At 46.2% G+C, this 24,860-nt stretch overlaps 3 protein-coding genes and 1 long non-coding RNA gene across 4 annotated transcripts; 2 read left to right on the top strand and 2 right to left on the bottom strand.

The window, feature by feature from the left end:
• LOC134009186 (collagen alpha-1(XVII) chain-like) lies at positions 1-13,781 on the bottom strand. Its single transcript, XM_062448912.1, has 52 exons — positions 13,681-13,781; positions 13,396-13,565; positions 13,239-13,289; positions 13,105-13,158; positions 12,958-13,005; positions 12,656-12,790; positions 12,290-12,394; positions 11,992-12,054; positions 11,584-11,658; positions 11,411-11,461; positions 10,808-10,966; positions 10,540-10,617; positions 10,413-10,457; positions 10,171-10,299; positions 9,725-10,021; positions 9,292-9,333; positions 9,156-9,182; positions 8,986-9,012; positions 8,710-8,772; positions 8,511-8,615; positions 8,090-8,152; positions 7,931-7,966; positions 7,711-7,764; positions 7,387-7,458; positions 6,942-7,004; positions 6,818-6,853; positions 6,537-6,608; positions 6,393-6,419; positions 6,268-6,303; positions 6,144-6,179; positions 5,788-5,895; positions 5,427-5,546; positions 5,135-5,215; positions 4,896-4,955; positions 4,738-4,800; positions 4,548-4,607; positions 4,424-4,450; positions 4,239-4,289; positions 3,970-4,086; positions 3,789-3,836; positions 3,546-3,701; positions 3,317-3,430; positions 3,096-3,197; positions 2,711-2,845; positions 2,385-2,477; positions 2,108-2,245; positions 1,816-1,944; positions 1,347-1,541; positions 1,114-1,263; positions 842-913; positions 605-685; positions 1-498 (listed from the first exon to the last, which is right to left on the bottom strand). Exons 1-52 carry the CDS (start codon positions 13,779-13,781, stop codon positions 449-451), a joined length of 4,470 nt encoding a protein of 1,489 aa, XP_062304896.1. The 3' UTR covers positions 1-448.
• Positions 13,782-14,235: 454 nt separating this feature from the next.
• LOC134008790 (uncharacterized) lies at positions 14,236-16,913 on the bottom strand. The gene is made up of 5 exons (XR_009928189.1): positions 16,801-16,913; positions 15,328-15,407; positions 14,887-14,937; positions 14,599-14,715; positions 14,236-14,332 (listed from the first exon to the last, which is right to left on the bottom strand). It is a non-coding gene; the product is annotated as an uncharacterized LOC134008790 (long non-coding RNA).
• A 4,266-nt stretch (positions 16,914-21,179) lies between these two features.
• Positions 21,180-22,102, top strand: LOC134008936 (small integral membrane protein 26-like). The gene is made up of 2 exons (XM_062448523.1): positions 21,180-21,406; positions 21,545-22,102. Exons 1-2 carry the CDS (start codon positions 21,271-21,273, stop codon positions 21,721-21,723), a joined length of 315 nt encoding a protein of 104 aa, XP_062304507.1. The 5' UTR covers positions 21,180-21,270; the 3' UTR covers positions 21,724-22,102.
• Positions 22,103-22,216: 114 nt separating this feature from the next.
• Positions 22,217-24,597, top strand: dtd1 (D-aminoacyl-tRNA deacylase 1). The gene is made up of 3 exons (XM_062448521.1): positions 22,217-22,343; positions 22,688-22,778; positions 23,084-24,597. The coding sequence occupies exons 1-3, from the start codon at positions 22,301-22,303 to the stop codon at positions 23,478-23,480; spliced, it is 531 nt and encodes a 176-aa protein (XP_062304505.1). The 5' UTR covers positions 22,217-22,300; the 3' UTR covers positions 23,481-24,597.
• The last annotated feature ends 263 nt before the right edge of the window (positions 24,598-24,860 follow it).

The raw sequence follows: 24,860 nt of genomic DNA, 5'->3' as shown, positions 1-24,860 counted from the left end.
TAGAAAGAATATTGCTTTATTTTACATAGTGGTACCACTAAAATACATTCAGATGACATTATCAGCATTGCTTATATTGTGTAAAAAAAAAAATAGAAATAGAAGTAGAAAAAATCCCTTTCAAGTTGAACGTTTTACCAATTCTGTTTCCCCATCAGCATGCATAGAAGGGAAGTCAAAAACCCCCAGGACCTAAACACAGTTTCACCCATAAAGAAACACATTCACACTATACAAAATCCCTGACTTCAACAATACTGTATACATCAGCTGAGAACAACCCTATTCAACAGTCGAAAACTAGAGTTCACACAGTCCTGCAGCCATATTCACACTGACACACGCACTGCATTCATTGGTTTGCTCATAATCTTTACATTTCTCAAACGGTTTCGATCGCTCAAAGGTCGCTTCCCGAGGTGTATCCTGTCGATTTCCCTTCTCCTTTTCAGACACCTGCGTTCCTCCGCCTTCTGTGGGTCACCTGTGTGTCTTCACCTAGTGCGGGACAACGGAGAGAACTGACTTCAAGATGTTCATGACTTTTTCATACTAAGGTTAAGTGTAGCCAGTGTGCACGTTTGTAGTGGGTGTCTCTCCCTACCTCTCTTACCCTTCTCCTGTCTCTGCCCCTCAGGCCCTGCGAGGCCAGACCTTCCCATGATGCCTTGCTGTCCTGGTTCACCTGTGTCCAGAGGGTGGAGTTAGAATGTCTATTGTTGCAGAACTAGGTGGAGTCTTATGATGAAGTATTTTGTACTGTAGAACCCTCCCTGCTTGGGGTTTTGCCTGCCCAGACATTGAGATGTGATGATGGAGACAAGATACAGAATTCAATAACCTTTGTGTCCGGGAAATCCAATCTCTCCCTTCTGGCCTGGTTTCCCAGGGGGTCCCATAATGGCTCCATTAGCTGGGAAGGGTAAAGAAGAAAATAGAGTTTGCCCCTTACACAATGTAGTGAGTGAAGTAGTAGTGTTGTTGCCTGTCAGAAATCAATAGGTTTTTTTTTAACCCCAAAAGTTATTGTACCATACGTTATTCTGAGACATTGAATTTGCTCCAGTATCAAAGGTAATAATATTATAGTCTGTAAACAGATTATGAACCAACCTTTGATGTATTCAACCAGTTCAGTGACATTTCCATGGGAACCGAGCCCATGGCTGAACCCGGGGGGTCCCGGTGGCCCAGGGGGTCCTGGGGGCCCCTGAACAACATGCTCAGAACGTTCCGGCACCGTGTCTCTCAGCAAGTCATGGGCTGTAGGGGTAGGAAGAGGATGATGGGTATATGAAATACAACCCTTGTGACATCCACAGTCATTGTTTTTGGTGCGCACTCACTCTTGATGTAATCGGTCAGTTTGACCGCCATGTCGGACAAGTCATCCGTGTCGGCCAACCTCCGTCCCTCGCTGGTCCTGTGGTCGAGGAGGGGCCTGTGGCCTGGGTCACCCTGCTCACCTTTGTGTCCCGGAGGTCCAGGAGGACCTGGGGGGCCTGGGAGGCCAAACATCCCCCCCCTCAGACCACCATTGCCTGGAGACACACCAGGGAGACTAAACACCCAAGCTTGGGGCTGGAGACACTTATCTGGGCTGTCAGGCTCGATCAAGCTCCTCGTGCAGAGATGGATGGTATTTTTAACATCAAAGATGGTATCAATATCAAAGCCATCGGCCTCTACATCTTTATCATGTTTCTATGATGGCCATTTTCTATCCTATACATAATAACACATTAGTCCATGTTTATCTTCTTTTGTATGTGCTCACTACTGTCAGTCCACTAGGTGGTAGACTGATGAACTTACTTTTGACATACTGCTGCAGCTGTGGATGGAGTGCGTCTCGATGTGTGTTCTCTGCGTACGACACCAGAGCTCTGGAGCCCTCTGGACCCGGGGGCCCCGGGGGCCCGGGGGGACCCCGGAAACCAACATCTGCAACGGGCAGGAGAATAGACTTGAGTTGATTTATCGTATCGTAAATCAACGCAGTAGCTAACAGTATGGCATCTACTCCTGTATTTAGTCCTGACTTGCATACACACTTGAACAACACTGCAGTTCTGTACATAAAAAACACATTTAAGCCTAAACTCACTTTGTAGGTAGTCTCGTATGTCTTCCAACCTGTAGCCAAAGCCACTGGAGATGCCTTGTCCAGGAGGCCCAGGGGGGCCTTGGGGACCCGGGATCCCGGGGGCCCCCGGCTGCCCCTGAACACCGGCTAAACCAGAATCTACAGCAGACAAACACAGCACAATGCCCTGTCAACCTGTGTTTAGATGTTAGATGGATGGGCAGTTATATTATGTGTCTGAATAACCCAGAGTAAACAGCTAAAGGAGATAAAAACTAAGCAGTCATGTCGTCCTCACTTTGGTGCAAAGCGGCCAGGTCGCCGTAGAAGTTTCCGGGCAGTCCTGGAGGGCCCGGGGGCCCTGGTGGTCCAGGCAGCCCCATCCCCTGCTCTGGTGACACACATGTGGAGACCATCACCAATCACAATCCGCAATCTCCCCAAGGAAATGAACCACGAACGGATCCACATGTCTATAGTTATCCAACTACACATATAAGTACTATATAGTATTTACTGTCTGATCACAAACCAATCTACAAAACACGAGACACTCCAACAAACAGCGAACCACAAGGCACTTCATCAGACCAGTTGACAGGAAGGAGGTAGGTTGTTGCTGACCGTTCAGCAGAGTGAGCACTCTGCCGGCCACCTCATGAGGGTTGTAGCCATAGTTGCCTGCGCTGGGGTTACCAGGGTGACCCGGGGCGCCAGGTGGACCTGGAGGACCGATGATGAACCTCCGTACTTCCTCTCCTACAGGAAGACAAGCACAGTTCCTGATCGCATCTCATCCCGTGTCTGTAGTCTTTCCAGTGGAAAAAGTCTGTGGCAGTTAGCCTGTTTACCATATGTAATTTAACCCTAATCCTAATGACATCCGTTGAGAATACGGACAGTGGGAAGAGTCTTTTGAGAACGGGTTGCCAGGTTATGAGAAGGAAACCCACTTAGGTGTCAATGGACACTTGCGTCCTCACTACTTTGTGTCGAAGAGCTAACATACTCTGCATCAAGCTGATGATGTCGTGCATAGAGCTGGTGCCAGGGGCTCCGGGGGCCCCAGGGGGGCCAGGGGATCCAGGGGTGCCACTGCCTATCCCAGAACCTGGATAAGGAACAGGGTTGAGTAAAACAATTATTAGAAAGTATTTCTATAGATGGTCTTGAGATCCTCAAAATGCTGCAGAATATTTTGGTTCTGCTTAGACAGAAGGGGAGACGTACTCTGGATGTACGAGATGACACGATTGGCCACGTCATCTACTGACTGGTGACCCGGTGGCCCTGGAGGGCCAGGAGGACCTTGGGGACCGCTCATGAACTGCCTGACATTGTCACCTGCAGCTCAGGAAAACACGACACAACGTTACACTTACTACGAAACAGCACTCTTAACCCACTACCATGTCACTATAGCATTGTGTTTCAGAGGTTATAGTATTGCGCTACTCACTCTGGAGGTAGTCTGCAATGTACTGGCCCATGTCAGGGGGCCCAGACCCGTCTCTGCCAGGGGCCCCGGGGGGGCCAGGGGGTCCAGACCCGTCTCTGCCAGGGGCCCCCGGGGGGCCAGGGAGACCTGGAGATCCGGGAACACTTCTGGAGGAACCTGGATGATAGAAAGTTATGAAAAGGTCAGGGTTGCCGAACTGCATGGATGGATGAGTGGATAACTGTAGAGATGGATGGATCTTACCAACAGAGTAGCCAGGGATTCCTGGTGCGCCTGGAACTCCTGCTTCACCTGAAAATACACACAAACGAAATCCCTACAACAGCACTCACTATAATACTAAACATACAAAAGCGACATATGATCAGAAAAGAAAAGCTCTCTAACAACCCATCAGGTGTGTAAAACAGAGAGGGTTGTCTACCTCTAATACCCTGTGGCCCCTCCGACCCCTCATCCCCTGGGGGACCCTGGGGTCCACTTTCCCCCTCCGGGCCCTGAGCTCCAGGAGGTCCTTGGAGGCCAGGCTGGCCTGGATAACCTGAGGAGGGGGGGCATTAACGACAACACTGAAAGCACACTGAACTGGAACCATCGACTTCCGGGTTCTGAAATCAAATTCCGGTTTCGAGCAGAACACATGCAGATGATCTGCATCTATGGCAGCTTTTATGTCAGAAGACACTGACTCACCGACGCCTGCGTCACCGGGGGCTCCTGGGAGACCTGGCTGGCCTGGTTCACCTGAAACAGTCAGTCAAGATCCACGCTATCACTAAACACCACTTAATGAAAGATAGTTCTCAGTTTTGCTCAAAGGTCCATACATCTTCGAACAGCACAGTAAAGATCCGGGCTGTGTCACCCTTCCTGCATACCTTGGTATCCAAGTGGTCCGGGTTCACCTAGAGACAAGTTCATGAGTTTAGGAGAGATACTAGTGTTAAAAAAGCATTGCTTTGCAAGCAGATCCAAGTGGTCCTGACTGTGCATCTGACCTACCAGGAGCTCCTTGAGGACCAGGTTTACCAGCTGGTCCAGGTGGCCCAGAGAAGAAGGTTTCTGATGGAACACCCACAAAAGCATTACACAAACATGACACAATGGACCCAAATGACAAACAAGTTATTTTTTCAGATCAGTTCAACATCTGGGAGATCCTTGTTGTTGTGTGTGTGTGTGTGTCACCTACCTGAGGTGGGTACAAAGCTGCCTGGCTCTCCCTTCTCTCCAGGGGGTCCAGGTGTGCCAACACCTGATAGAAAAAACGCATGGGGGATGGGCTTAGCTCACACACTTCCTGTACACTCCAACAGAAAGTGAGACTTTAAGTGTACACTAGTGGCTCACCTGGTTTCCCAGGTGGACCCTTTGGTCCTGGGGGCCCTGGGGGTCCTTCTTTAGTATCACCTGGAGGGAAACAAGGACAATTGTCATTCAGGAAGAATAACAGTATGAACAGATGAGAGAACATCTGCCTGAAAAATCAGTCAGTATTCAGGCCCTGTAATCGGATCTCTTTATCTCTTGGTGGTTTTGGTTGGGATATGTGTGTGTGAGTGGACCATGCGTGTGCATTGATGTCTTACCTGACGGGCCCTCAACACCTGGCTCTCCAGGGGGCCCTGGGGGGCCAGGGGGCCCTGGGGGGCCGGCCACAACTGGAACTTCTGTTTGGGCCGTGAAAAACAAGCGACGATGAAGAGACATGTACGAGAATGCCTAATGGCAAACTCGAAACCGCGAGTACAAATGTATGACGGAAAAAACGGATTCAAGAGAAGAGAATGTTGCTTGCAGATGTTAATGTAGGCAGAGATTGGAATGAAGGACTTGTATGAACCAGGGGAGTTTTCCCCTCCGGCAGAGAGAGGGACTCACTCTCAGCTTGACTGACAGTGTCGGTCTCCACAATCTTGACAGAGACACCAGGCTCGCCCTGTTTTCCTTCAGCTCCCTTCTCTCCCTTCGCTCCATCCTCCCCCTTGTCACCCTTAGGACCTACAGCACAATAACAAACACATCATAAACAACTTAGTGTTTATTTAATGAACTCCAGTATAGAAAAACAAAGTTATCACAAATGTAATATTACAGGTCTATCTATAACTACGTTACATATACTGTCACGTGTTCCATGATTTAAGTCTACTGTGTTTTGGTCCATTTAAGTCTGTTTAAGTCCATGTTAAGTATGTTAACTGTATGAATGTGAGGGTTTGTGCAGAGTGAGGACTCTGACCAGATTGACCAGGAAGTCCAGCTGGTCCGATTGGACCAGACAGTCCGGGGGGGCCAGCTTGGCCAGGGCTACCGGGGGGTCCAGGGACGCCAACCGAACTGGCACCATCTAAACACCATACCGGATAACGTAGAGGGGTTAGCCAATCAAACCCCGATGAGGATGTACCACAGTCCAATATGGACATCCCTATGTTTACCTCTTATAGGAATAGCTTAGTGGTAGAGTGGATTACAGATCAAAAGGTCTCAAGTTCAAATCCTGTCCAATTACATGATTATGGCAGCTAAGCATTTCGCTAACCAAGCACGCACACACAGTGTTGCTCGGCCGTTTCTGTTGACCGTGTCTCTCACCTGCATTAATGACTCTACCAGGTTCACCGGCTTCACCTGAAACAGTTTCAGGGGGAAATCATACCATTACTCTCCATGCTGTCAAGGATTTGAAATAAATATTGATCTAGTGAAGCTCTATTACCTTTAGCTCCAGACACACCTGGATTCCCTGGTACACCTGAGACAGGCGTTACAAAACAGTGAAACAGTATGTGATATTAAAAGACGTCAATCATAACATAACAAACATCCTCCAGAAAGTCATACCTGGTGGTCCTTGAAGACCAGGTAGTCCTGTAATGAATGTAAACATAATGTTACTGCAAGTAATGTAGATGTGAATCCTACTGTAAATGACTCCAGTGTAACTTTATGAAGGTCATCTTTGAGGTGAGATGATGAGATGATTACCTGGGAGACCGGGATCTCCAGGAGGTCCCGCGGGGCCTCGGGCACCTGGCAACCCAATCAGCCCATGCTCACCTGTAGGGGAGACCAATTAATCAATCAATCAACCAACCAGCCAATCAATCAATCAGTTAATCACTTTACTTTATGTACTTTTATACTTCATACTCTCCATGCACATGTATATATGTTACACTGGATAAAACTGCTAATCTGCTAAATAAATACAATGTATTGAATCAACTTTATTGATTACTAATTCTAGTAGTTCTGGTTCTGTTTACCTCGAGAGCCCTTCTCCCCATCAGCACCTGGAGAACCTGTCGAACAGAGGCACAGGCGTCAGAACGTCACACTGACTGGGGTTCAGTTTACCTGGAGACACTCAGCACAGATCTGCCCGCTCACCTGCCGACCCCTTAGGACCCTTCTCTCCAGCAGGGCCTGCGTTTCCTCTCTGGCCCGGGTCACCTAGGAGGAGACACACGTTAGAGATACACCCCAAAACACATGACATGCACCCCAGTCAGCCTGTTCATGGCCGGTGTGGAGGGAGGGAGGGATGGAGAGGGGGAGAGAGAGAGAGAGAGAGAGAGAGAGAGAGAGAGAGAGAGAGAGAGAGAGAGAGAGAGAGAGAGAGAGAGAGAGAGAGAGAGAGAGAGAGAGAGAGAGAGAGGGGGGGGGGTGTATGGTGAGAGGAAGAAAGAGAGAGACAAAAAGGGAGGGTGAGTGAGGAAGTTGGGGTCAGAAGGTGAGAGGGAGGAGAAAGAGAGAGAGAGACAGGGCGGTGGGAAGAGAGGGAGCGAGGAAGGCGAGAGAGACAGAGAGGGTCAGAGAGGGGAGGAGTCATCACCTGCAGCTCCGCGCGGTCCCGTCTCTCCCTGTTCTCCTTTGTTCCCAGCAGGTCCAACTGGTCCTCTCTCACCTGGGGGAAGAACAGCACAGCAAATCGAAACGACAGATGAGAGAGAACAACCGCAAATGGGTGAGAACAGACCAAAGCAACAGAACCTTAACTTCAAACCAAAGGCGTATCCTGAACTTTGGAGTTTGTGTGGTCTTGTATTCTAACTGTTCCTCTCAAGCCTATCAACTCAGCGGCGTCTGACGTCAAAATACTATCTTCCCACACTCGGGACGATGATCTTGATCTTATCTTGAGTTGATCTCACAGTACCTTTGGGTCCAGGAGCCCCCGTCTCTCCTCTGAAGCCCTGAGGACCGGGAGTGCCTGGGGAGACAAGGCAGAGGAGGACGCTCAGGTCTCGCTTCAGTCAAACCAAGCAACGTCAGAACGACGACTGGCCTTCTTCGTGGCAGTATTATGGGATGTTTAAAAGGGGCTACCACAATGAAGCCCGAAGGGTGAAGGACAGAAGAAGAACAGTGGTGTTTACCTGGGATTCCTGTGGCCCCCTGGGCCCCCATGGAACCTGAAACACACAGCAAAACATGACCAGGTGATCTGGAATCAATAGGTTCATGCCTGTACTAAACACAGGAAGAGCAATGAGTCATCACTTCTTGTTTCCTTTTCCAATGACCTTTGAACTCACCTTTCGGTCCCACAGGTCCAGCGTTGCCAGAAGGTCCAGGACTTCCTGGTTCACCAGGGGAGCCTGGAGAAGATTCAGGCCAATAACAAAAAAACTGTAATTGGAGCTCTACAGCAGTGGTTCCCAACCCTGGTCCTCAGGGACCCCCTGTCCTGCATGTTTTAGATGTTTCCCTGTTCCAACACACCTGATTCAAATGAATGGTCGTTAACAGGCTTCTGCATAACTAGATAACGACCCATTCATTTGAATCAGGTGTGTTGGAGCAGGGAAACATTTAAAACGTGCAGGACAGGGGGTACCTGAGGACCAGGGTTGAGAAGAACTGCTCTACAGCATCATGATAATCAGACAATCCATGTCCAATCCACATTAGTGTGGCAGATGATAACCGTGCATGAAAGCTTCCACATCAACTCACCTTTGTCTCCTTTCTCTCCTGATCCTGAGGGTCCTGTCTCTCCACGAGGACCCATGGGCCCTTCCCGGCCCCTCTGGCCGGCCGGGCCCTCCGTACCAGGCTCGCCTGGGCACATCGAGAGAAGACTGGCATGTTTGGTCTGGACTAGATTAGTTGTATTGGCTGAAAACAAAATGGTGTCTATCTCTTTGATCCTTACCTGAACTTCCTTTTGGTCCTCTTGGCCCCTCCAATCCTGTGTGACCTATCTGACCTGGAGAGCCTGGGAGGAAGGAGCAGAGCCAATCAGAACTATGATAACATACTCACATGGATTCATGTGTTGTGTGGGACTGTGACATCACCTCACTACATTACTAGCTAACTAACTAACTAACTATCTAACTAACTAACCAACTAACTAACTAATAAACTAACGTCTAAATTTGTTTCTACAGAATGGAAGTGTCCAGCAGAATTCACATTCAAATCTTACCTGGTAGGCCAGGGAAACCATTATCACCTGAGAAAGCACAAAGGTGTTATATTTTAGTGTGTGATTCTCTTACTGTGATTGTGGCTTCAGACTGAGAGTCTATAAATAAATAGTACATCTAAGAGAAACTATTCGATTGGCTAGGAAGGAGGAAACAGTGTATTACTGACCCTTGACCCCTGGAGGCCCTTGGTCGCCTGTAGTGAGACAATAGTCATGTAAGTAAACGAGAAATATAAAATAAATCTCACAGATGTGTAACTGTGTCTGTTAATAATACTGGTGGATGTTGGATAGATTCTGTACCTTTAGGTCCTGGCTCGCCCTGTATAGAGAATGCCAGTGTTTCTGTAACAAATTCAGAACACAGATGTAAACACAGATAAAACAGTTTTACATTTACAAAACGACCAATTGGGAGCACAACTTTCAAAACCTCAACCCCCTTTCAAAACCGCTACCCAAACATTTGACGTTGCTGTCTTCATAACATTTACATTTAGTCATTTAGCAGACGCTCTTATCCAGAGCGACTTACAGTAAGTACAGGGACATTCCCCCGAGGCAAGTAGCGTGAAGTGCCTTGCCCAAGGACACAACGTCAGTTGGCATGACCGGGAATCGAACTGGCAACCTACGGATTACTAACCCGATTCCCTCAAGGCTCAACCATCTGACTCACTAACAATAGTGAGTCAGATGGCTCATAACAAACAAAAGTCAATTCTTCTTCTTTTACCTCGCACGCTGTCCGAGCGGAGCTCAGCCCTGACCATCTGTTGCACTGCCCTCTGCAGGTCAGCCCTGTCATAACCCTCCCTGGCTCCCTCAGCCCCAGCGCGTGGTGCTGCCGCTCCCAGATTGATGCTGTTATCCGCCCGGGTCAGGGTGGCTCCGGCTGAGGTCTTGTCCATGAAGGAGGACTCCAGCGGGTCGATGATGTTGATGGCAGAGGAGGAAGAGAGGCGGCTGGTACTGGCCGCGCCGGAGCCCTCAAGGGCGTCCACGCGAGCCTTGAGCCGCTTGACCTCATCAGCTGGGAGGAGGAGAGGGGTGGGTGAGAGGGGGCGAGAGATGGAGAACGTGAGGACGAGACGGAAAGGAGAGAGAGCGATGGAGGGAGGGAAGTATTAGACGCGTTGGGCGGCCTCCGCAACGCCCAGGGGTGTTCTCCGGTCTCCTTACCCATGGCGATGAGCCCAAACAGCAGCCCCAGGAGGAGGAGCAGGCCCAGGAGAAGACCCAACAGCCACTTCCACCAGCTGCACCAGGAACAGAAACTCAGACTCATCCCGGATTCATCCTTACGGATCTCTGAGAGGGAGGGAGACAGCACCAGCATCAGCACAACTACCACGTCACAACAAGTACAACTACAAATACAGCACAGCTGTTATGTTCATCGCCAAAGTCAAGTAAGACCCCACCTGCGAAAGTAGCTTTGTCCTTGGTGGACACCCTCAATGTCCCGCCTGTGGGAAACAGAAGACAGCGTCTTAACGGCACATTCACCATGGTGTGACACGTGTAACATAGATCCGTCCTACGCCTCACCGCTGACATCCGTGGTGGTGTCGACAGCGCTGGACACCATCTTCTTCTGCTTCTTCAGAGAGTCCTCAGAGTAGAGGGCTGACGGACGCAAATGGATCAGAAACGTTGGGAGTGCAGTTTGGATTGGATTAAGAAAGCGTCTCAATCAATACGAGAAACGTCAAACTGTCCATGCCAAACGCCCTTTACGAAAGCACACACGTGGTGACCCCTCAACACCTGTCTCTGCGGTGCCTGTTTCGATCCGGCGTGCAGTGCCTAGTCTCACCAGTAGGAGGGGCTGTGCTGGAGAACTGCTTGCCCGTGTCTTTGCTCATGACCAGCCTCTCCGTCTCCTTCTTGACCGGAGCGTTCTCCTTTTCCAGCAGCATGAACTTGAAGTCCTTGGCGAAGACGTCGTCACTTCCTGTCGGACTGCCGGGCGCCACTGGAGGAAGGGAACACGCGTCGTCCAATCAAAAATGTAATAGAGGAAGGGAACACGCGTCGTCCAATCAAAAATGTAATAGAGGAACGGAACACCCGTCGTCCAATCAAAAATGTAATAAGCAAATACCAACAGAGCAATAGTCTCTCCTGGTACACAGTACACGGTGGATACACATGCAGGGGGTGTTTCATGGTCCACACAGTACACAGAGATGGAGGACTGTTGCCTCAGAGACATTTCTAATATAAATACCTGGCATTAGTATTGGCCTGAGTTTGGTCTGAGACTATATGGAAAGCTTAAGATATGTATGTGCTTTATCTCAAAATGTACTCCTATTTGATGATCACTGATTCACAGATTTTTATGACTGATTGATTGATTGATAACTAGTATTATTATTGTTAAACTGTATGTCTGTTTGTTTTCCTTTAGACTCACCAGTAGTTGCAGACACTCCAGTACTGGTAACGTTCTTCTGCACACCATAGACTAGTAAACACAGATACAGAACTGTAAATACTTACAGGACATTTGCCCACAGGTTGACTTGGTGTAACTCTGTGTGAACTCAACTCCACGACAGTTTGGGTGTGAGTTCCTACTTCCTGTACCTGTGTGTGCGCTGAGTCCGTTGGGCGCGAGGATACTGCTGTTAGTGGTGGCCAGGTTGTTTTGAAGGCCGTACACTACAGTAAGACACACAACAAAAAAAAGATATGTTGAAATGTGTGTGTGCACTTTACACTTAAGCATTTCTAAATGCAGGTCGAATGGAAAAGCAGTGCCCATAGACAAATCCTGGGCTGGGAGACTGTGCTGTATGGGAGGGAGGGAGGGAGGGAGGGAGGGGGGGGAGGGAGGGAGGGGGGTAGGGAGGGAGGGAGGGAGGGAGGGGAGTAGGGAGGGAGGGAGGGAGGGAGGGAGGGAGGGAGGGAGGGAGGGAGGGAGGGAGGGAGGGAGGGAGGGAGGGGAGAATGGAGGCAAGCCGGGAGGGAGGGAGGGAGGGAGGTTGAGCTTACCAGAGCTGGGGGATGAGAGACCAGTGACACAGGGAGGGCTGAAGGACAGGTTGTTCTGGAGTCCTGAAGGAAGAACAGGCCTTTCATTTTCTTCATCGTGAACATAAAACATGACACCTAAACCATCCATTGCCATGAAAGTTCTCTTGAATGGTTTTTAACTGTCTTGTTCAATGGAATTTGCTTTTTATACGACATGATTATTTGTTGATTATGAAACTCCAATGATAAATCTTCAAAACGTCAATGACACAGACTCTGAACTCCATCAGTGTTTTGTGATTATGGTCTGTATTACCTAACAGGGCTGTCGGTGATGCAGGGAGCAGGTTGTTGGGATTGGTATGGTAACTATAGCCACCGGCCGAGGAACTGGACCACATCATGGAGGTGTCATACTGGCCTGAGGAAAACACACCAGAGAGTGAGTCTGGTGTGTGTGTGTGTTTGAGTGTGAGAGAGAGAGAAAGAGGGAGAGAGAGACAGAGAGAGAGAGAGAGAGAGAGAGAGAGAGAGTTTCTGTGTGTGTGTGTGTTTGAGTGTGTGTGTTTGTGCTTGTGATGTGTGTGTGTGTTTGAGTGTGTGTGTTTGTGCTTGTGATGTGTGTGTGTGTTTGAGTGTGTGTGTTTGTGCTTGTGATGTGTGTGTGTGTTTGAGTGTGTACCAGACTGGGACTGGGTCCTTGTATCCACGCTGGCCTTCTTGGGGATGGGGAGGGTGCTGGTGGGGGAGCGAGGGGGGCTAATGCTGCCTGAACGGCTGCCCTTCAACAGACGCTTCACATCATCCAGCTCTGTCCCTGAGAAACAGACAGCAAGCAGCCTGTCAACCTGCCTGTCAACCTGCCTGCAGCTTGCCCTCCCTGTTCAAGGCTTCTATCAATGTTTATCAGTGAGATATACATATGAACTCATCACAACATGTGGGCGTGATGATGTGTTGGAGGAATGACGTGTAGCTGCTCACATCTTGATGAGGGAGAGGCACTCTGCAGTCTGGTTCTGATTTCACTCTCTGGAGAAAGAGAAAATATATGATTGTTTTCTTGTTTGCACATTTTATAACATATAAAAAAGATTATTTCAGAAACTGCCTTGTGTGACGAGAACACACCTCTGCTTTGAGCGCGTCCTCTGGTGGTGGCACTTGTCACTGCATTGGTAGTTGCTAAAATAAAACACAATTCGTGTAACTAATGGGCATATAGGTCCGAATAATAAAAGCTAATAATTTAAAAAGCTTGTTACCATATTCTTTCCTCAAGAAAAAATCTGGTGAAGAATTAGCACTGGAGCTCCCTAAAAAATACACAACAGAAGCATTAATATAACCTATTTCAAGTTGCTAAAACACATTTTAGTGCTTGATGAAGTGTCTGAATGACCTTCATATGCTCCGACTGACCTTGGTAGGTCCCTGAGCGGGTGGAGGACAAGGTTGTCATGGTTTTCCTCTCCAAGGGAACCGAGGAGTAGCTTGATGTCAAGGACGACTTCCTTGCGCCCCCTGACCCCGCCCCTGAGCTGTAGTTGGTCTTGGTCACCGTGGAAACAGTCACAGCGCCCAATCCGCCCCTTCCGCCCCCTCCCCCTCCACCCCCTCCGTCTCCGTCTCCCCCCCCTCCCCCTCCTCCCCCTCCTCCCCCTCCTCCCCCTCCTCCCCCTCCCTCCCCCTCCACCACTAGACAACATGGCCGAACTACTGGAACCACTTCCTCCGCTGACGGTGAACCCAGAACTGGATTCCCCTCTGCTGTAGCTGGAGCCGGACTTGAGGGAACTTCCGGACATCATAGCAGAGCTGGTGGTGAGGCCGGTGGTGAGGCCGGTGGTGAGGCCGGTGGTGAGGCCGGCTACCAACCCTTCACCTGAGGATGAGGCCCCTGAGGATGAGGCCCCTACCGTGGTGACGGTGATGCTTCCAGAGCCCTTGCTGGACCCACACCCAGACCCTGACCCAGACCCAGACCCTGACCCAGACCCAGACCCTGACCCAGACCCTGCTCCAGACCCAGACCCAGACCCTGACCCAGACCCAGACCCTGACCCAGACCCTGCTCCAGACCCAGACCCTGACCCTGCTCCAGACCCTGACCCTGACCCTGCTCCAGACCCTGACCCTGCTCCAGACCCTGACCCTGACCCAGACCCTGACCCAGACCCTGACCCGGCTCCAAACCCTGACCCAGACCCAGAGGAGGTACTGCTGGAGGTGACTAGCACTGAACCAGAGCTACTTCCTCCTCCTACTCCTCCTCCCTCGACTACCTTTGACCCTCCTCCTTCTCCTCCAACAGGTTCTCCTTCTGAAGAACCACCACTTATGTAGACACCACTTGAGGCTGGGGAAAGAGAGAGAGAGAGAGAGAGAGAGAGAGAGAGAGAGAGAGAGAGAGAGAGAGAGAGAGAGAGAGAGAGAGAGAGAGAGAGAGAGAGAGAGAGAGAGAGAGAGAGAGAGAGAGAGAGAGACAGAGAGAGAGAGACAGAGAGAGAGAGACAGAGAGAGAGACTATTTCAGATCAAATAACATTCCAATTTTGGCATATTTGTGATGGTGTCTTTGCCCAGGCAAGATTCTGAGGGGGAAACTCTGATTTATGACACTTACATGTAATGGCATAGCTGCTGCTGCCGCTCTGGGTAGTAACTCTCCTCTCCACAGCGTCACTTGCCGAGCCGCTGGAGGAGGACACAGTCTTGCTGATCACAGAACTACTGGCGCCCTCTGGTGGAGAGACAGATAAACTGCGTGAGCTTTGCTTTTCAAAACGGTGGGCACTTTGATGGGGACGTAGACACGAAACGATGTATAACACCCTCGCTTGTCATTAACGTCCTCATATTTGCTAGAACAAAGATAATTCGTTTCGAAAATCTGTAATGGTGTTCAGCTCACTTGGAGGCAGTGAGGTCAGTCTGGTTGTCGAGGTGACGGTTTCTGTCACAACTGCAAGGAGAGCACACACTGTAGCATTAGTTTGTAGCACCAGGTTCAGGTAACCAAAATGGGAAAAGTAGTAAATAACTGCACACATGCTTTAATTAACCTCCTTCCTTAACATCTGAAAAGTGTATAGCCTAACTTACAACACAACATGCAGCAGAAGTCCATATGATAATAATAATAATGATTAATTAATTGAGCACTTTCATCCAAAGTGACATGCACCTCTTAATCAGCCGTCAGATCAGCTCTAAGATCAGCTCTCAGATCAGCTCTGACCACCGAGCTACACCCTCCCTCCTTCCATTGATCCACAGTGTGCATTCATGTTCATGCGTTTTATAACAACTGCAAAACAGGTGGCCAAGAGGAAGATCCTGGATCAGATCTTACCTTTGCCAGTCCCTCCTGCCCCTCCACCTGCCCCCGCTCTGACAATCTTGGTGCCGGTTAGATTGTCCATCCCATGTTAGCTGTTGCGAAACAGAACATGCTATGGTTGCCGTCCTTCACACAACAGCGTTGTCTTGAGCGACGCTCAGCCAATGAGAACCCAATGAAAATAGATATGCAAGCCGTGACTTAAAATGCATGCTGAATTGGTTGATGTTCATTATAATAGGAAAGTGTTCATTTAGAAGACCCTTTTATCCAACGCGTCATACAGGGGGGATTCAAGCTTTCACCCTCTTGATCTGCAGTCAGATACCCTGTCACTGAGTTGTACATATTATGTTCCCCCAGTAAGGGTGAGGCCGTAAGGTGCTGAAGCTATAACGTGTTCCAATATGAATCTAGAAACTGTTTGTGGATGCATCCCTTTATATTTATACTTAATGGAATCTCTGGAGAAAAAAACATATCAAACTCTAAACTGAATGAGAGAAATTTAACACATCACCATCTCTGGAATCCTATTTACAGTAACTCAGAGATGGTCCGTTTGAAATTGGATATACTGTAGGTGCTGAAAATGATTTACAAGTATTACTTGGCTCGGGGCTTTCAGATGTACTCCTGTTCACCTGGCATCTTAGTTTGAACACCTGACACCTTTTTGCAGTCATGAAAGGTGCAATGTGGGTGAGCTTCTGTCATAGATATGTCAAGAGAGAAGATAACGAGGGCTAAACGTTCAGGGTGTTGATACCTTTGTAGAAGAAAAGTATAGACACATATATATATATATATATATATATATATATATATATATATATATATATATATATATATATATATATATATATATATATATATATATAAATACAGCATCTGAGGTATCTGAAGAGAATTTCTTTATGATATAATGTACTGCAAACTGACATTCAAGACTTGAATGTCAGTTTTTACCATCTGTGTGTGTGTTGAATATCCTGGTATCCTGTATCCTGGTTGAATTACTATTTGAAAATATTGCCAAATCCTTGAGGGCACTTGAGTTATCTCACCAATGGTTGAATTAGTGTAGGAGCCAACTGTGTCCAATTGGTTACTAAATCAATGTAACCGATTAAGGACTGATTGTACACTACATGTGTGTTTATGTGTGCACTTAATAATGTTACTGAATCAAGGTGATGTCAGGTGTCATGTATGGGCTATAATTCAAACAACAAACACCATATACACACAGGTTTCTCTAAAGCTTTGTGTGCAGTAGCAGGCAGTGAAAGAGCAGTACTTGAGCTAGGAGGAGTGTGCGGAAACACCCAAATCTGTCAAAACTTTGATATTTTTCATGCCTCAAAGGAGATACATGCACATAGCATCACCACATTAAATCACTAGGTAAGGATTTCCAAAACATAATACCAAAGTATTATGATTTGAAGTACAGAACAACTATGATGTACTGGTATTACCTACCGTTCTGCCACGAATTCAGCAAAAACTAGCCACCTGAGGCTTCTCCAGGTTTAATCTCAACACCAGAATATCTCCTCTGAGTATCGTCAGCTTCTGTGTGGATACCTTGCTCGGTGCCAATGCCTTGTATGTGCCTGGACCGTTTATGTATTAACTTTTCTGACTCATGGCTTCTCGACAAGTCCCGACAAGGTGGAGGGGGGCTGCATCTTCGGTGTTTGACAAGCCAGGTCCACCGTTTGGATGGTGGGGGAAAAATAGCCCTCGGGGATATAATAAAAAAGTACATTCGAGGGTTGAAAGAAAACGTAGGTCTGAAGACATTGTTAGGTATTCGTTTTTGTGTTTTGAGAACCCCTCTCGATGCATATCAATATGAATATGAGGTGCTTTAAAAATAGCCTTTCCTTTTGGTGTGAGTCATGTTGGTACTATGAACTAACAGGCATCCCACTGTCCCAAATAATATTTGAAGTTTGAGGTTTCAAGCTTCGGTAAAAAGATTTCTTCTTAGTCAGGCCTGCTGTGGAAATCATGAGCATGCATCAAATTCCACACTGTGTATCCAAATGGCCATTTGGTTTATAGTTTGGGATGTGTTTGAGATGATCGGTGGGAGTTGGGACGTTCCAAAACATTCAGGTCAATTTCTTCTTTTAAGTTGGCAAGTACTTAAGCAAAGGCATTCTGTGGGTGATTTGGGGAAGGTGTGTACAAGTTTTCTGTAGGTACAGTTTGTTTGCATGCCACAGCTATGGAGAAGCATTGACGCCTGACTTTCCGGATATATTAACTTCACCCATCGCCTCACTCTCACCTCAACTGTCATCTTCCTATCCATTTAACGGAAAAAACAACATAACTTTATATTGAAATGTTTTATCTTAAAGGAATCATCAGTTGCCTGGTTCCTGGACAAAATGTTTTCAGGTGTTATTTTACCATAAATTACCATTGAAACTGACTTGGAGCTAAAAGCATGACACAGAATAGCCTTAGTTGGCTGACTTATTTTCTTGAAGAATTGTTCATTTGCCTAGAACACACTACGTAAAAGACACAGACAATTAATTTACTTTGGCAGGAGGGTGCATAAATTCAACATATAGGAGTACATCTTAAATAAGTGGTGTATAACTATACTTTACAAAAGGTGCAAAGTCTAATTAACTAATACTAAGGGGACAGGTATGTAGAATAAAATAAATATAAAGTATAAAATAGCTATAATGTACAATATAAAAAATACAAAAACACAAATACAGCACACTGGTTTGTACTATTGTAAATGTGTATAATGGAATAAGGTTGAGCCTTAGGTTTTTTCCATCCTTATGTAAAAGCTAAATAATATTTTTAATATCCTGCCACTGAAGTGGCAGGACAGAAAAAGTATTTTTTACGAGTGAGTAAAGTTTGTCTGAACTAGCCTGAAAACATCTGATGGTATGGTATTCAGTGACATGCATGCTGCAAATCTAATTATGTTTTTTCTGAACTATTACAAAGCTTACAAGTCCTTTTTCTTCTTTTTTTCTTTCTTCTTTCTTTTTTTCTTTCAGTCTATCTTTTCTCCGTACCCCTCCCTCTAATGGGCCTTACACATTTCAAGTTACATTCTATTAATTAGTTTCAGTTTCAAGTTTTTATTGTCAGGTGCACAGAACCAACACAAGGTAAGACTGGGCTCGGAAATTCTTGGGACAAGACAACGCAAGCAACCTGGCATAACATAACATATAAGTACTAAGAACATAGATTACATCTATGATAAGGTAAAATAGAATAGAAATAAATTAATTATAAACCTCCTAAACATACATGAAGACACCTTTGTCCAAAGCGACGGTCCTTGACTCAGCGAAGAGTCAAGGACCGTCTGTCTTCCCAGGCACAGTGTAACGTCACCACATCTCAGCTATGAGGACCAGTAATAATAACTCTAACACTAACAATAATTACCAAGCAACAATTAGTACAGTGCAGCAAAAAACTAACTCTGTATCGTTCATAATTTTTTGCTGTCAAGCCAGCACCAATATGATGATTGACTACTCACAGCCTAGGGTTGAATGATGAGTGGTATTACAATCTGTGTACCCATGGGCAAAGATCCATCAAACCGGTATTTACCAGTTCAGACAAGTATTGATGGCGACCCCTCTCCTCAACGTCATAATGTAAAGTTTCTATATTCTGCAGATCTGTTACGAATGTTGAACCTAAAACCAAGTTGTAGGTTGTTTGTTTTACTTGCGTTGTAGATGGAACCATTTTGGCATTTAATGTTGGAAAATATTTGTTATGGTTGGTAGGTAAAAGATGAGTGGTAAAGCATGAAAGTAAAGAGTTTTCTTATTGGACTGCAGATATGATGAGGTTCAAACCCCACCGTGTGTCGCTATGGATTGAAGCATCCGCAAAACGTACATTATTAAGATTCTTTTTTTTTGGTGTATGTGTTAGTTTTAGGTGATGTTGACAGAAGTAGGTTCAGAGAGACAGAGAGACGGAGCGAGGAGAGAGAGAGAGTAAAAAGGAGAGAGACGCGATCAAACATGATCCAAGCTCAAAACATGCCATCCCAATCTATCATTCCAAAGCCAAACTGATCCGGTTGGAAAGAGAATTGCAATGAACACGTAAATGGAGGGGCCTGACTGACAGAGGAGAGGGGAAGTCAAGCACGGTGCCAACAACTTCACTTGGCAGCATCGCCTGCTAGCTCGGCACTTGGCTCAAACCTCGACTCACCAGCCAGAAGAATTGACAGAACAGTGCCGGTGAAAACATTCCAGCTGTACTAACTATACGTACAAGCACGTTCTGCAGGTGTGAGTGTTTTGTTTTAGTGTTTATGAGGAGATAGATTTTGTTTTCCTAGTCACATTTAGTATCTGTGTTCCCATCAAACCAAACAAATCCCTCTAGGATTTCCCTGTAACACGGACCACCCTGTGAAATGTTATCAACAACAACATTTGTCAACAGTTGTTGTACCAGTGTCTACGAAATCCCGTCATTCACCAACAGATCGCAGTGGATGATATTACTCATATTCAGCTCAGTTTCCCCTGGCACAAATAACACCTGAATGTTTCCAGCTTTTGCATAAGCATGTGGTTGTAAAGTGGGGAACAAACTGTGAGACAGAGTATTAGTAATGGGACATTTTGGCGGTGGATTTGCTCAAAGAATGACAGGAGTCTAAGTACAGGGTAAGATTTATCTGTACACCTCAGTTATAAGTGACAGTAATGTCAACAAACTCACTTCACCTTTCAAATAGTTTAGACAGACCATCGACCCAGGTCTCGTCAGTACCATAGAGTCTGGATGCTTGGTGACCCATCGTTACCAGTTGGTGTGTTTAGGAATATGCTATAAATTAAGGGCCTGGGGTATCAAACTTTCCTATGACCATTCAATGTGTTTCTTTCATGAATCATCCTTTTTGATAACATCTGAAATGATGCTCTGCATCTACTGACAGGCAGGGTACAGAAGACATGTTACAGTAATTGTGCCATACCATGAAATGCATCCTGGTTACTCATCTCCTCCCAGGTGCATTCAGCTATGAGGTGTATTGGCCCCTGGTTCTTCACAATTTTCCTTATCTGATTCTGTGAGTCATAGCATTTTATGACACAAACACCACCTGTCATACGCTTATCATTTCATGAGAAGAGGCTGCTTTAATAATAAATTCTGATTATTTTAATACTGATTTGTAAGTGTCTCAATCGAGAGGAGATCGTCTTGGAAGACCAATGTGAATATTGTCATGCGATGATGTTCGAAACAGATGTTCTCAACGTTCTGTGGGGGTGTTTGGCTTCATTTCTAAATGCCTTCACAAGATAGGGACACGATTCTCTGGCAGAACATCACCACGAGAGAATAGTTTAGAGCACAGGTGGCAAGTTTGAATAGAAATACTTGATTAGCTTTTTGAACAAAAACAAACAGAATCTCAAGTGTCGACAGAACTAAAGTAGAAAGAAACAATAAAAAGGGGGGAAAACAATATGTTTTCAGTTGCAATGCATGGGCTTCAATGGCCTTTCAGTTATTTCTTATGAGACATAAATCAGAGAATAAATCAATTTTTATGCATATTTCATCATATGCATAAAAAGCGCTGGTTGCAAGTTTTAATTTACATTTGTGTTAGTTTCTTCTAAGGATAATTTAACATCCACTCGTTAGTCTTAAAAGATATATATACAATTTAAAGAATACAATTTAAAAAAGAAAATAGACAAAATAATGAATCTTTGAAAGAAATCTCTGAGTCTTTGAAAGATCTTTTATTATTTACGATATTTTAGGAAACATTTAACCTTGAAGTGATCAACGTTTTTCACTTCCGGGAGCGAATATTCAACATGGCCGCGTCCTTGTGAATTACGAATCCTTTCTTGGCTGCAGTTTCTATACTGAATGAAGGCTAAATAAGTTGTCAAAATGCAAATTACAGATATAGTGAAGTGGAACAAACGGGTGTCACTAATATATGCCGTCGGTGTGTGGACATTGATGGGCACATACGGATTTTACACATACACGGGTCACTATGATAAAAAGCCAGAGATATTGACAGGTAGGCTTGCTATAGTATCAATACAGGCATTGGAAGTGGAGCTATTTCAAGAACAATTTCCAGCACAATCTTGCTAAAGAATGTTTTTTTAGTTGATTGATTATTTTAACGGTTTGTCTGCTTCTCTTAATTTTTCAGAAACTAAAAAGGACGAGGAAGAACTTCCGAATCCCAACCAGGAGGTGTATTCTACTGCACACTCAACAACCACAATAGTCTACAGGGAAAACTTTGTCCCATACACAACCAGAATAAGGAATTTGATCAAATACGTCAGTGGGGACTCTACATCAGAAAGCCAAGACTCGAAGAAATGATTGCATTTTGGAAAGTAAATCAGAAATGGACTGCTTCTGCCTCTTCGAAATACAGTTTATTCTGTTGAGGAAGCAATGTGTTATATCTGTGGTGCGATCCACTTTAATGAAAATGAAACATCCCCAAAGACCGTAATCTGAGAACGTTTGCTTTAAAAGCCAGTTATGTTGAGGGATTTGTCCAGTCCAAGGACAGTGAATGAAATGACTGTATACATGAGTGTACAGTATTGGAGTGCGACACTTCGGAATCAGATGGCAAGTGGCCTCTTTAAATCTATTTTCTGCAAGTCTGACTCTGGCAATATCGAGATAATGAAAAACAATACAATCTTTCCACTGCTAAAGAATCTACACCAATAAAAACGTTTGACAAAAACATTATTTGAAAACTCATTTGTTTAATAATCTTTACGTTAAAATAAGTTCACTTTTGCCGAGTCCACCCAGCAACTAAAGTAGGCTATTGGAAATATCTTGAGTATGGTACTACCATATCTGGACACTAGAGGGTAGTTACTCACTGATTGGAGCAATCGGAAGTTCAGAACGTGTGCACACTAGCATAATCAAAACAATGAAAGCGATAATCCAAAGAGTGACTAAAGCGAGTGTGACAGGTATTTGTTTAGTTTCATTTAAGTAATAGTAACCTATTTTATGCTGTATTATTTTATTTAATCGTGTCAGTGACTGTCATTCAGTATACGGTTAGGCAAGCATGAACCCGGTTAGCATGCAGGCTAACATTTGCTAGCCAACAAATCAATGTAGGAAATGTGTGTTTTACTGGTGTAGCTAGCTAACAGCAGGATTTAGCTGCAGGCACTTAGACAAACGACATGAATTGACGGACGGAAAGTTGACAACGCTGTCAGAAACTCACGCCAGTTAGGGGGCGATGTCCTACAAGGGGTCAATCAAAGCTATCAATCATCACTGTCACACAAATCCTGTTTTACAGTGGGAGAGGAAGAGGTCAGTTCCATAGGACGAGGTCTGTGTGTACTTCTTGGAATATCGGTGGAAGACACGCAGAAGGATGTGGACTACATGTAAGTGCGTGTAGCACAAAACTCCTTATTCATGAAGAAGAAAAAAATACATTATGCTTGCCGCAGTTAGGAGGGTAAATAAGTAAATAATTGCACGTATACTATAGCTAGTTGAAAATTAATCTGCTTTGCTCAGCACAGCTGTGAAGCAAAAATGCTCATTCATCTAGTTACGCAACTAATTATTATAGTTATTCCACTATATAACTTCCTATCCTCATTTCTCCTACATGCAATTGTTGTGTCTTCTTTCTATCATATTATGTTCAATGAACTGTGCTCTGTTTTGATCTACTGGGCACCAGTGTCAGAAAGATCCTCAACCTGCGTGTGTTTGAGGACGAGAACGGGCGCGCTTGGAGCCGGAGTGTGATGGATCGCGACTACGAGGTGCTCTGCGTCAGCCAGTTCACCCTGCAGTGCATCCTGAAGGGCAACAAGCCTGACTTCCACTCCGCCATGCCCGCAGAGCTGGCGCAGCCTTTCTACAACCACATTCTGGAGACCATGAGGACCGCCTACAAGCCTGAACTCATCAAAGGTTGGGGACTAGAGGACGGAACAGCACGGTGCATTACTTCGTTGATCTCCGTGGGGAATTGCACTCTTGACTGCAGCATAAGCAACAGCAAAATACAAAAATACATCACACAGGGAAAATTCTCATCTAATCTGTGCAGTATTTGGAAAGAGGAGGAATAGTATTGCAACTGTAAATTAGATAGATATTGTAAGTTATATAATTGTGTGCGTAAAATACGTGGTTGAGGGATGTGCTTAACTGTTGAGTCTGTATGACTCTGAGATAAGCCATGAGCCTCGTGTCTATAGTCTTACAATCCCTCCTTTCCTGCACTGTTGCTACAGTGCCATAACCCATTGACACATCGCTGATCCGGGGTTTGTTGACTGGAACACAAGGCTTTCACCTCTTCCATGGGAGCTTGTCTTTTCCTCGCACGAAGAGGTCTTTCTCAAACATAGGGGTGCTGCTCAGTTCAGCACCATTGTAGATAGATAATAGGCTTCTAGGTTATAGTTCACCATTTCGGTAAGATATATACGTATATATTTAGAGCAGGTTCATCTGAGGTTTGGGCCTGATATTTCCTATGCCAGTGAATCACCATGGGGAATATAAGGACTGGGGTGACAGGACGGCTGTTAGTGTGTTCATGCTGGGATCAGTATAATTGCTGGGGGACCTATTATAGTTAAAGGTTGTGGTGGTCTCCACTCTAGAGGGGGGGGGGGGGGGGGGCTATATTAACCTCCCCAGGTTGCGCTGACGGCGACGGTGTCGGCGGTGACTGTGTTGGATCTGGGTCAGTCCACCGGGGAGCTGCAGGTGCAGGAGGACTCCTCGTCCCGGGCAGGGACACTCAAGCTTCCCTAATTAGTCCTCCTCGCTCTCTTTCTCCCTCTCTGTCTCTCTCTTTCTCCCTCTCTTTCTCCCTCTCTCTCTCTCTTTTTCTCCCTCTCTATCTCTCTCTTTCTCCCTCTCTCTCTCTCTCTCTTTTTCTTCTCTTTCTCTGGGCATCTCTTTCCTCTCTTTTTCCTTGCTCTCTCTCTCTCCCTCTCTCTCTCTCTCTCTCTCTCTCTCTCTCTCTCTCTCTCTCTCTCTCTCTCTCTCTCTCTCTCTCTCTCTCTCTCTCTCTCTTCACCCCCCCCCCCTTGCTTTCTCTGGAGTGGAAACATGATGATGTAGCGCTTTATTTCTCCCCTATCCCCCCCCCTCTCCAGTGTTTCTTTATACAGATGGTGTCATAAATCTACCCTGGTAAAGAAAGGAGAGCATTTAAGTTTTAACTTACTCCCCCCCCCCGTCCACATTCCTCCTCCCCCCCCCCCCCCCCCCCGTCCACATTCCTCCTCCCCTCCTCTCCCTCCCGCAGCGTGTCCCCGTTGCACCACAGCAAGGTGCCGCCTCCCCTCCACCATTACGCTTTGAAGTAGATTAATAGGAGGCACAAACTCTTGAATCACTGTTGGCGGTAGGGGCTATTTCAGGAGAGGAACCAGGAACCATATTTGGGGAGAGGGGAATAAATAGGGTGTGGCGCGATCCTCCGAGGCCTTGCT

Source organism: Osmerus eperlanus, chromosome 22 (genome assembly GCF_963692335.1).
Source record: "Osmerus eperlanus chromosome 22, fOsmEpe2.1, whole genome shotgun sequence".
Taxonomy (NCBI): domain Eukaryota; kingdom Metazoa; phylum Chordata; class Actinopteri; order Osmeriformes; family Osmeridae; genus Osmerus; species Osmerus eperlanus.
This window is presented reverse-complemented; position numbering and strand designations above follow the sequence as displayed.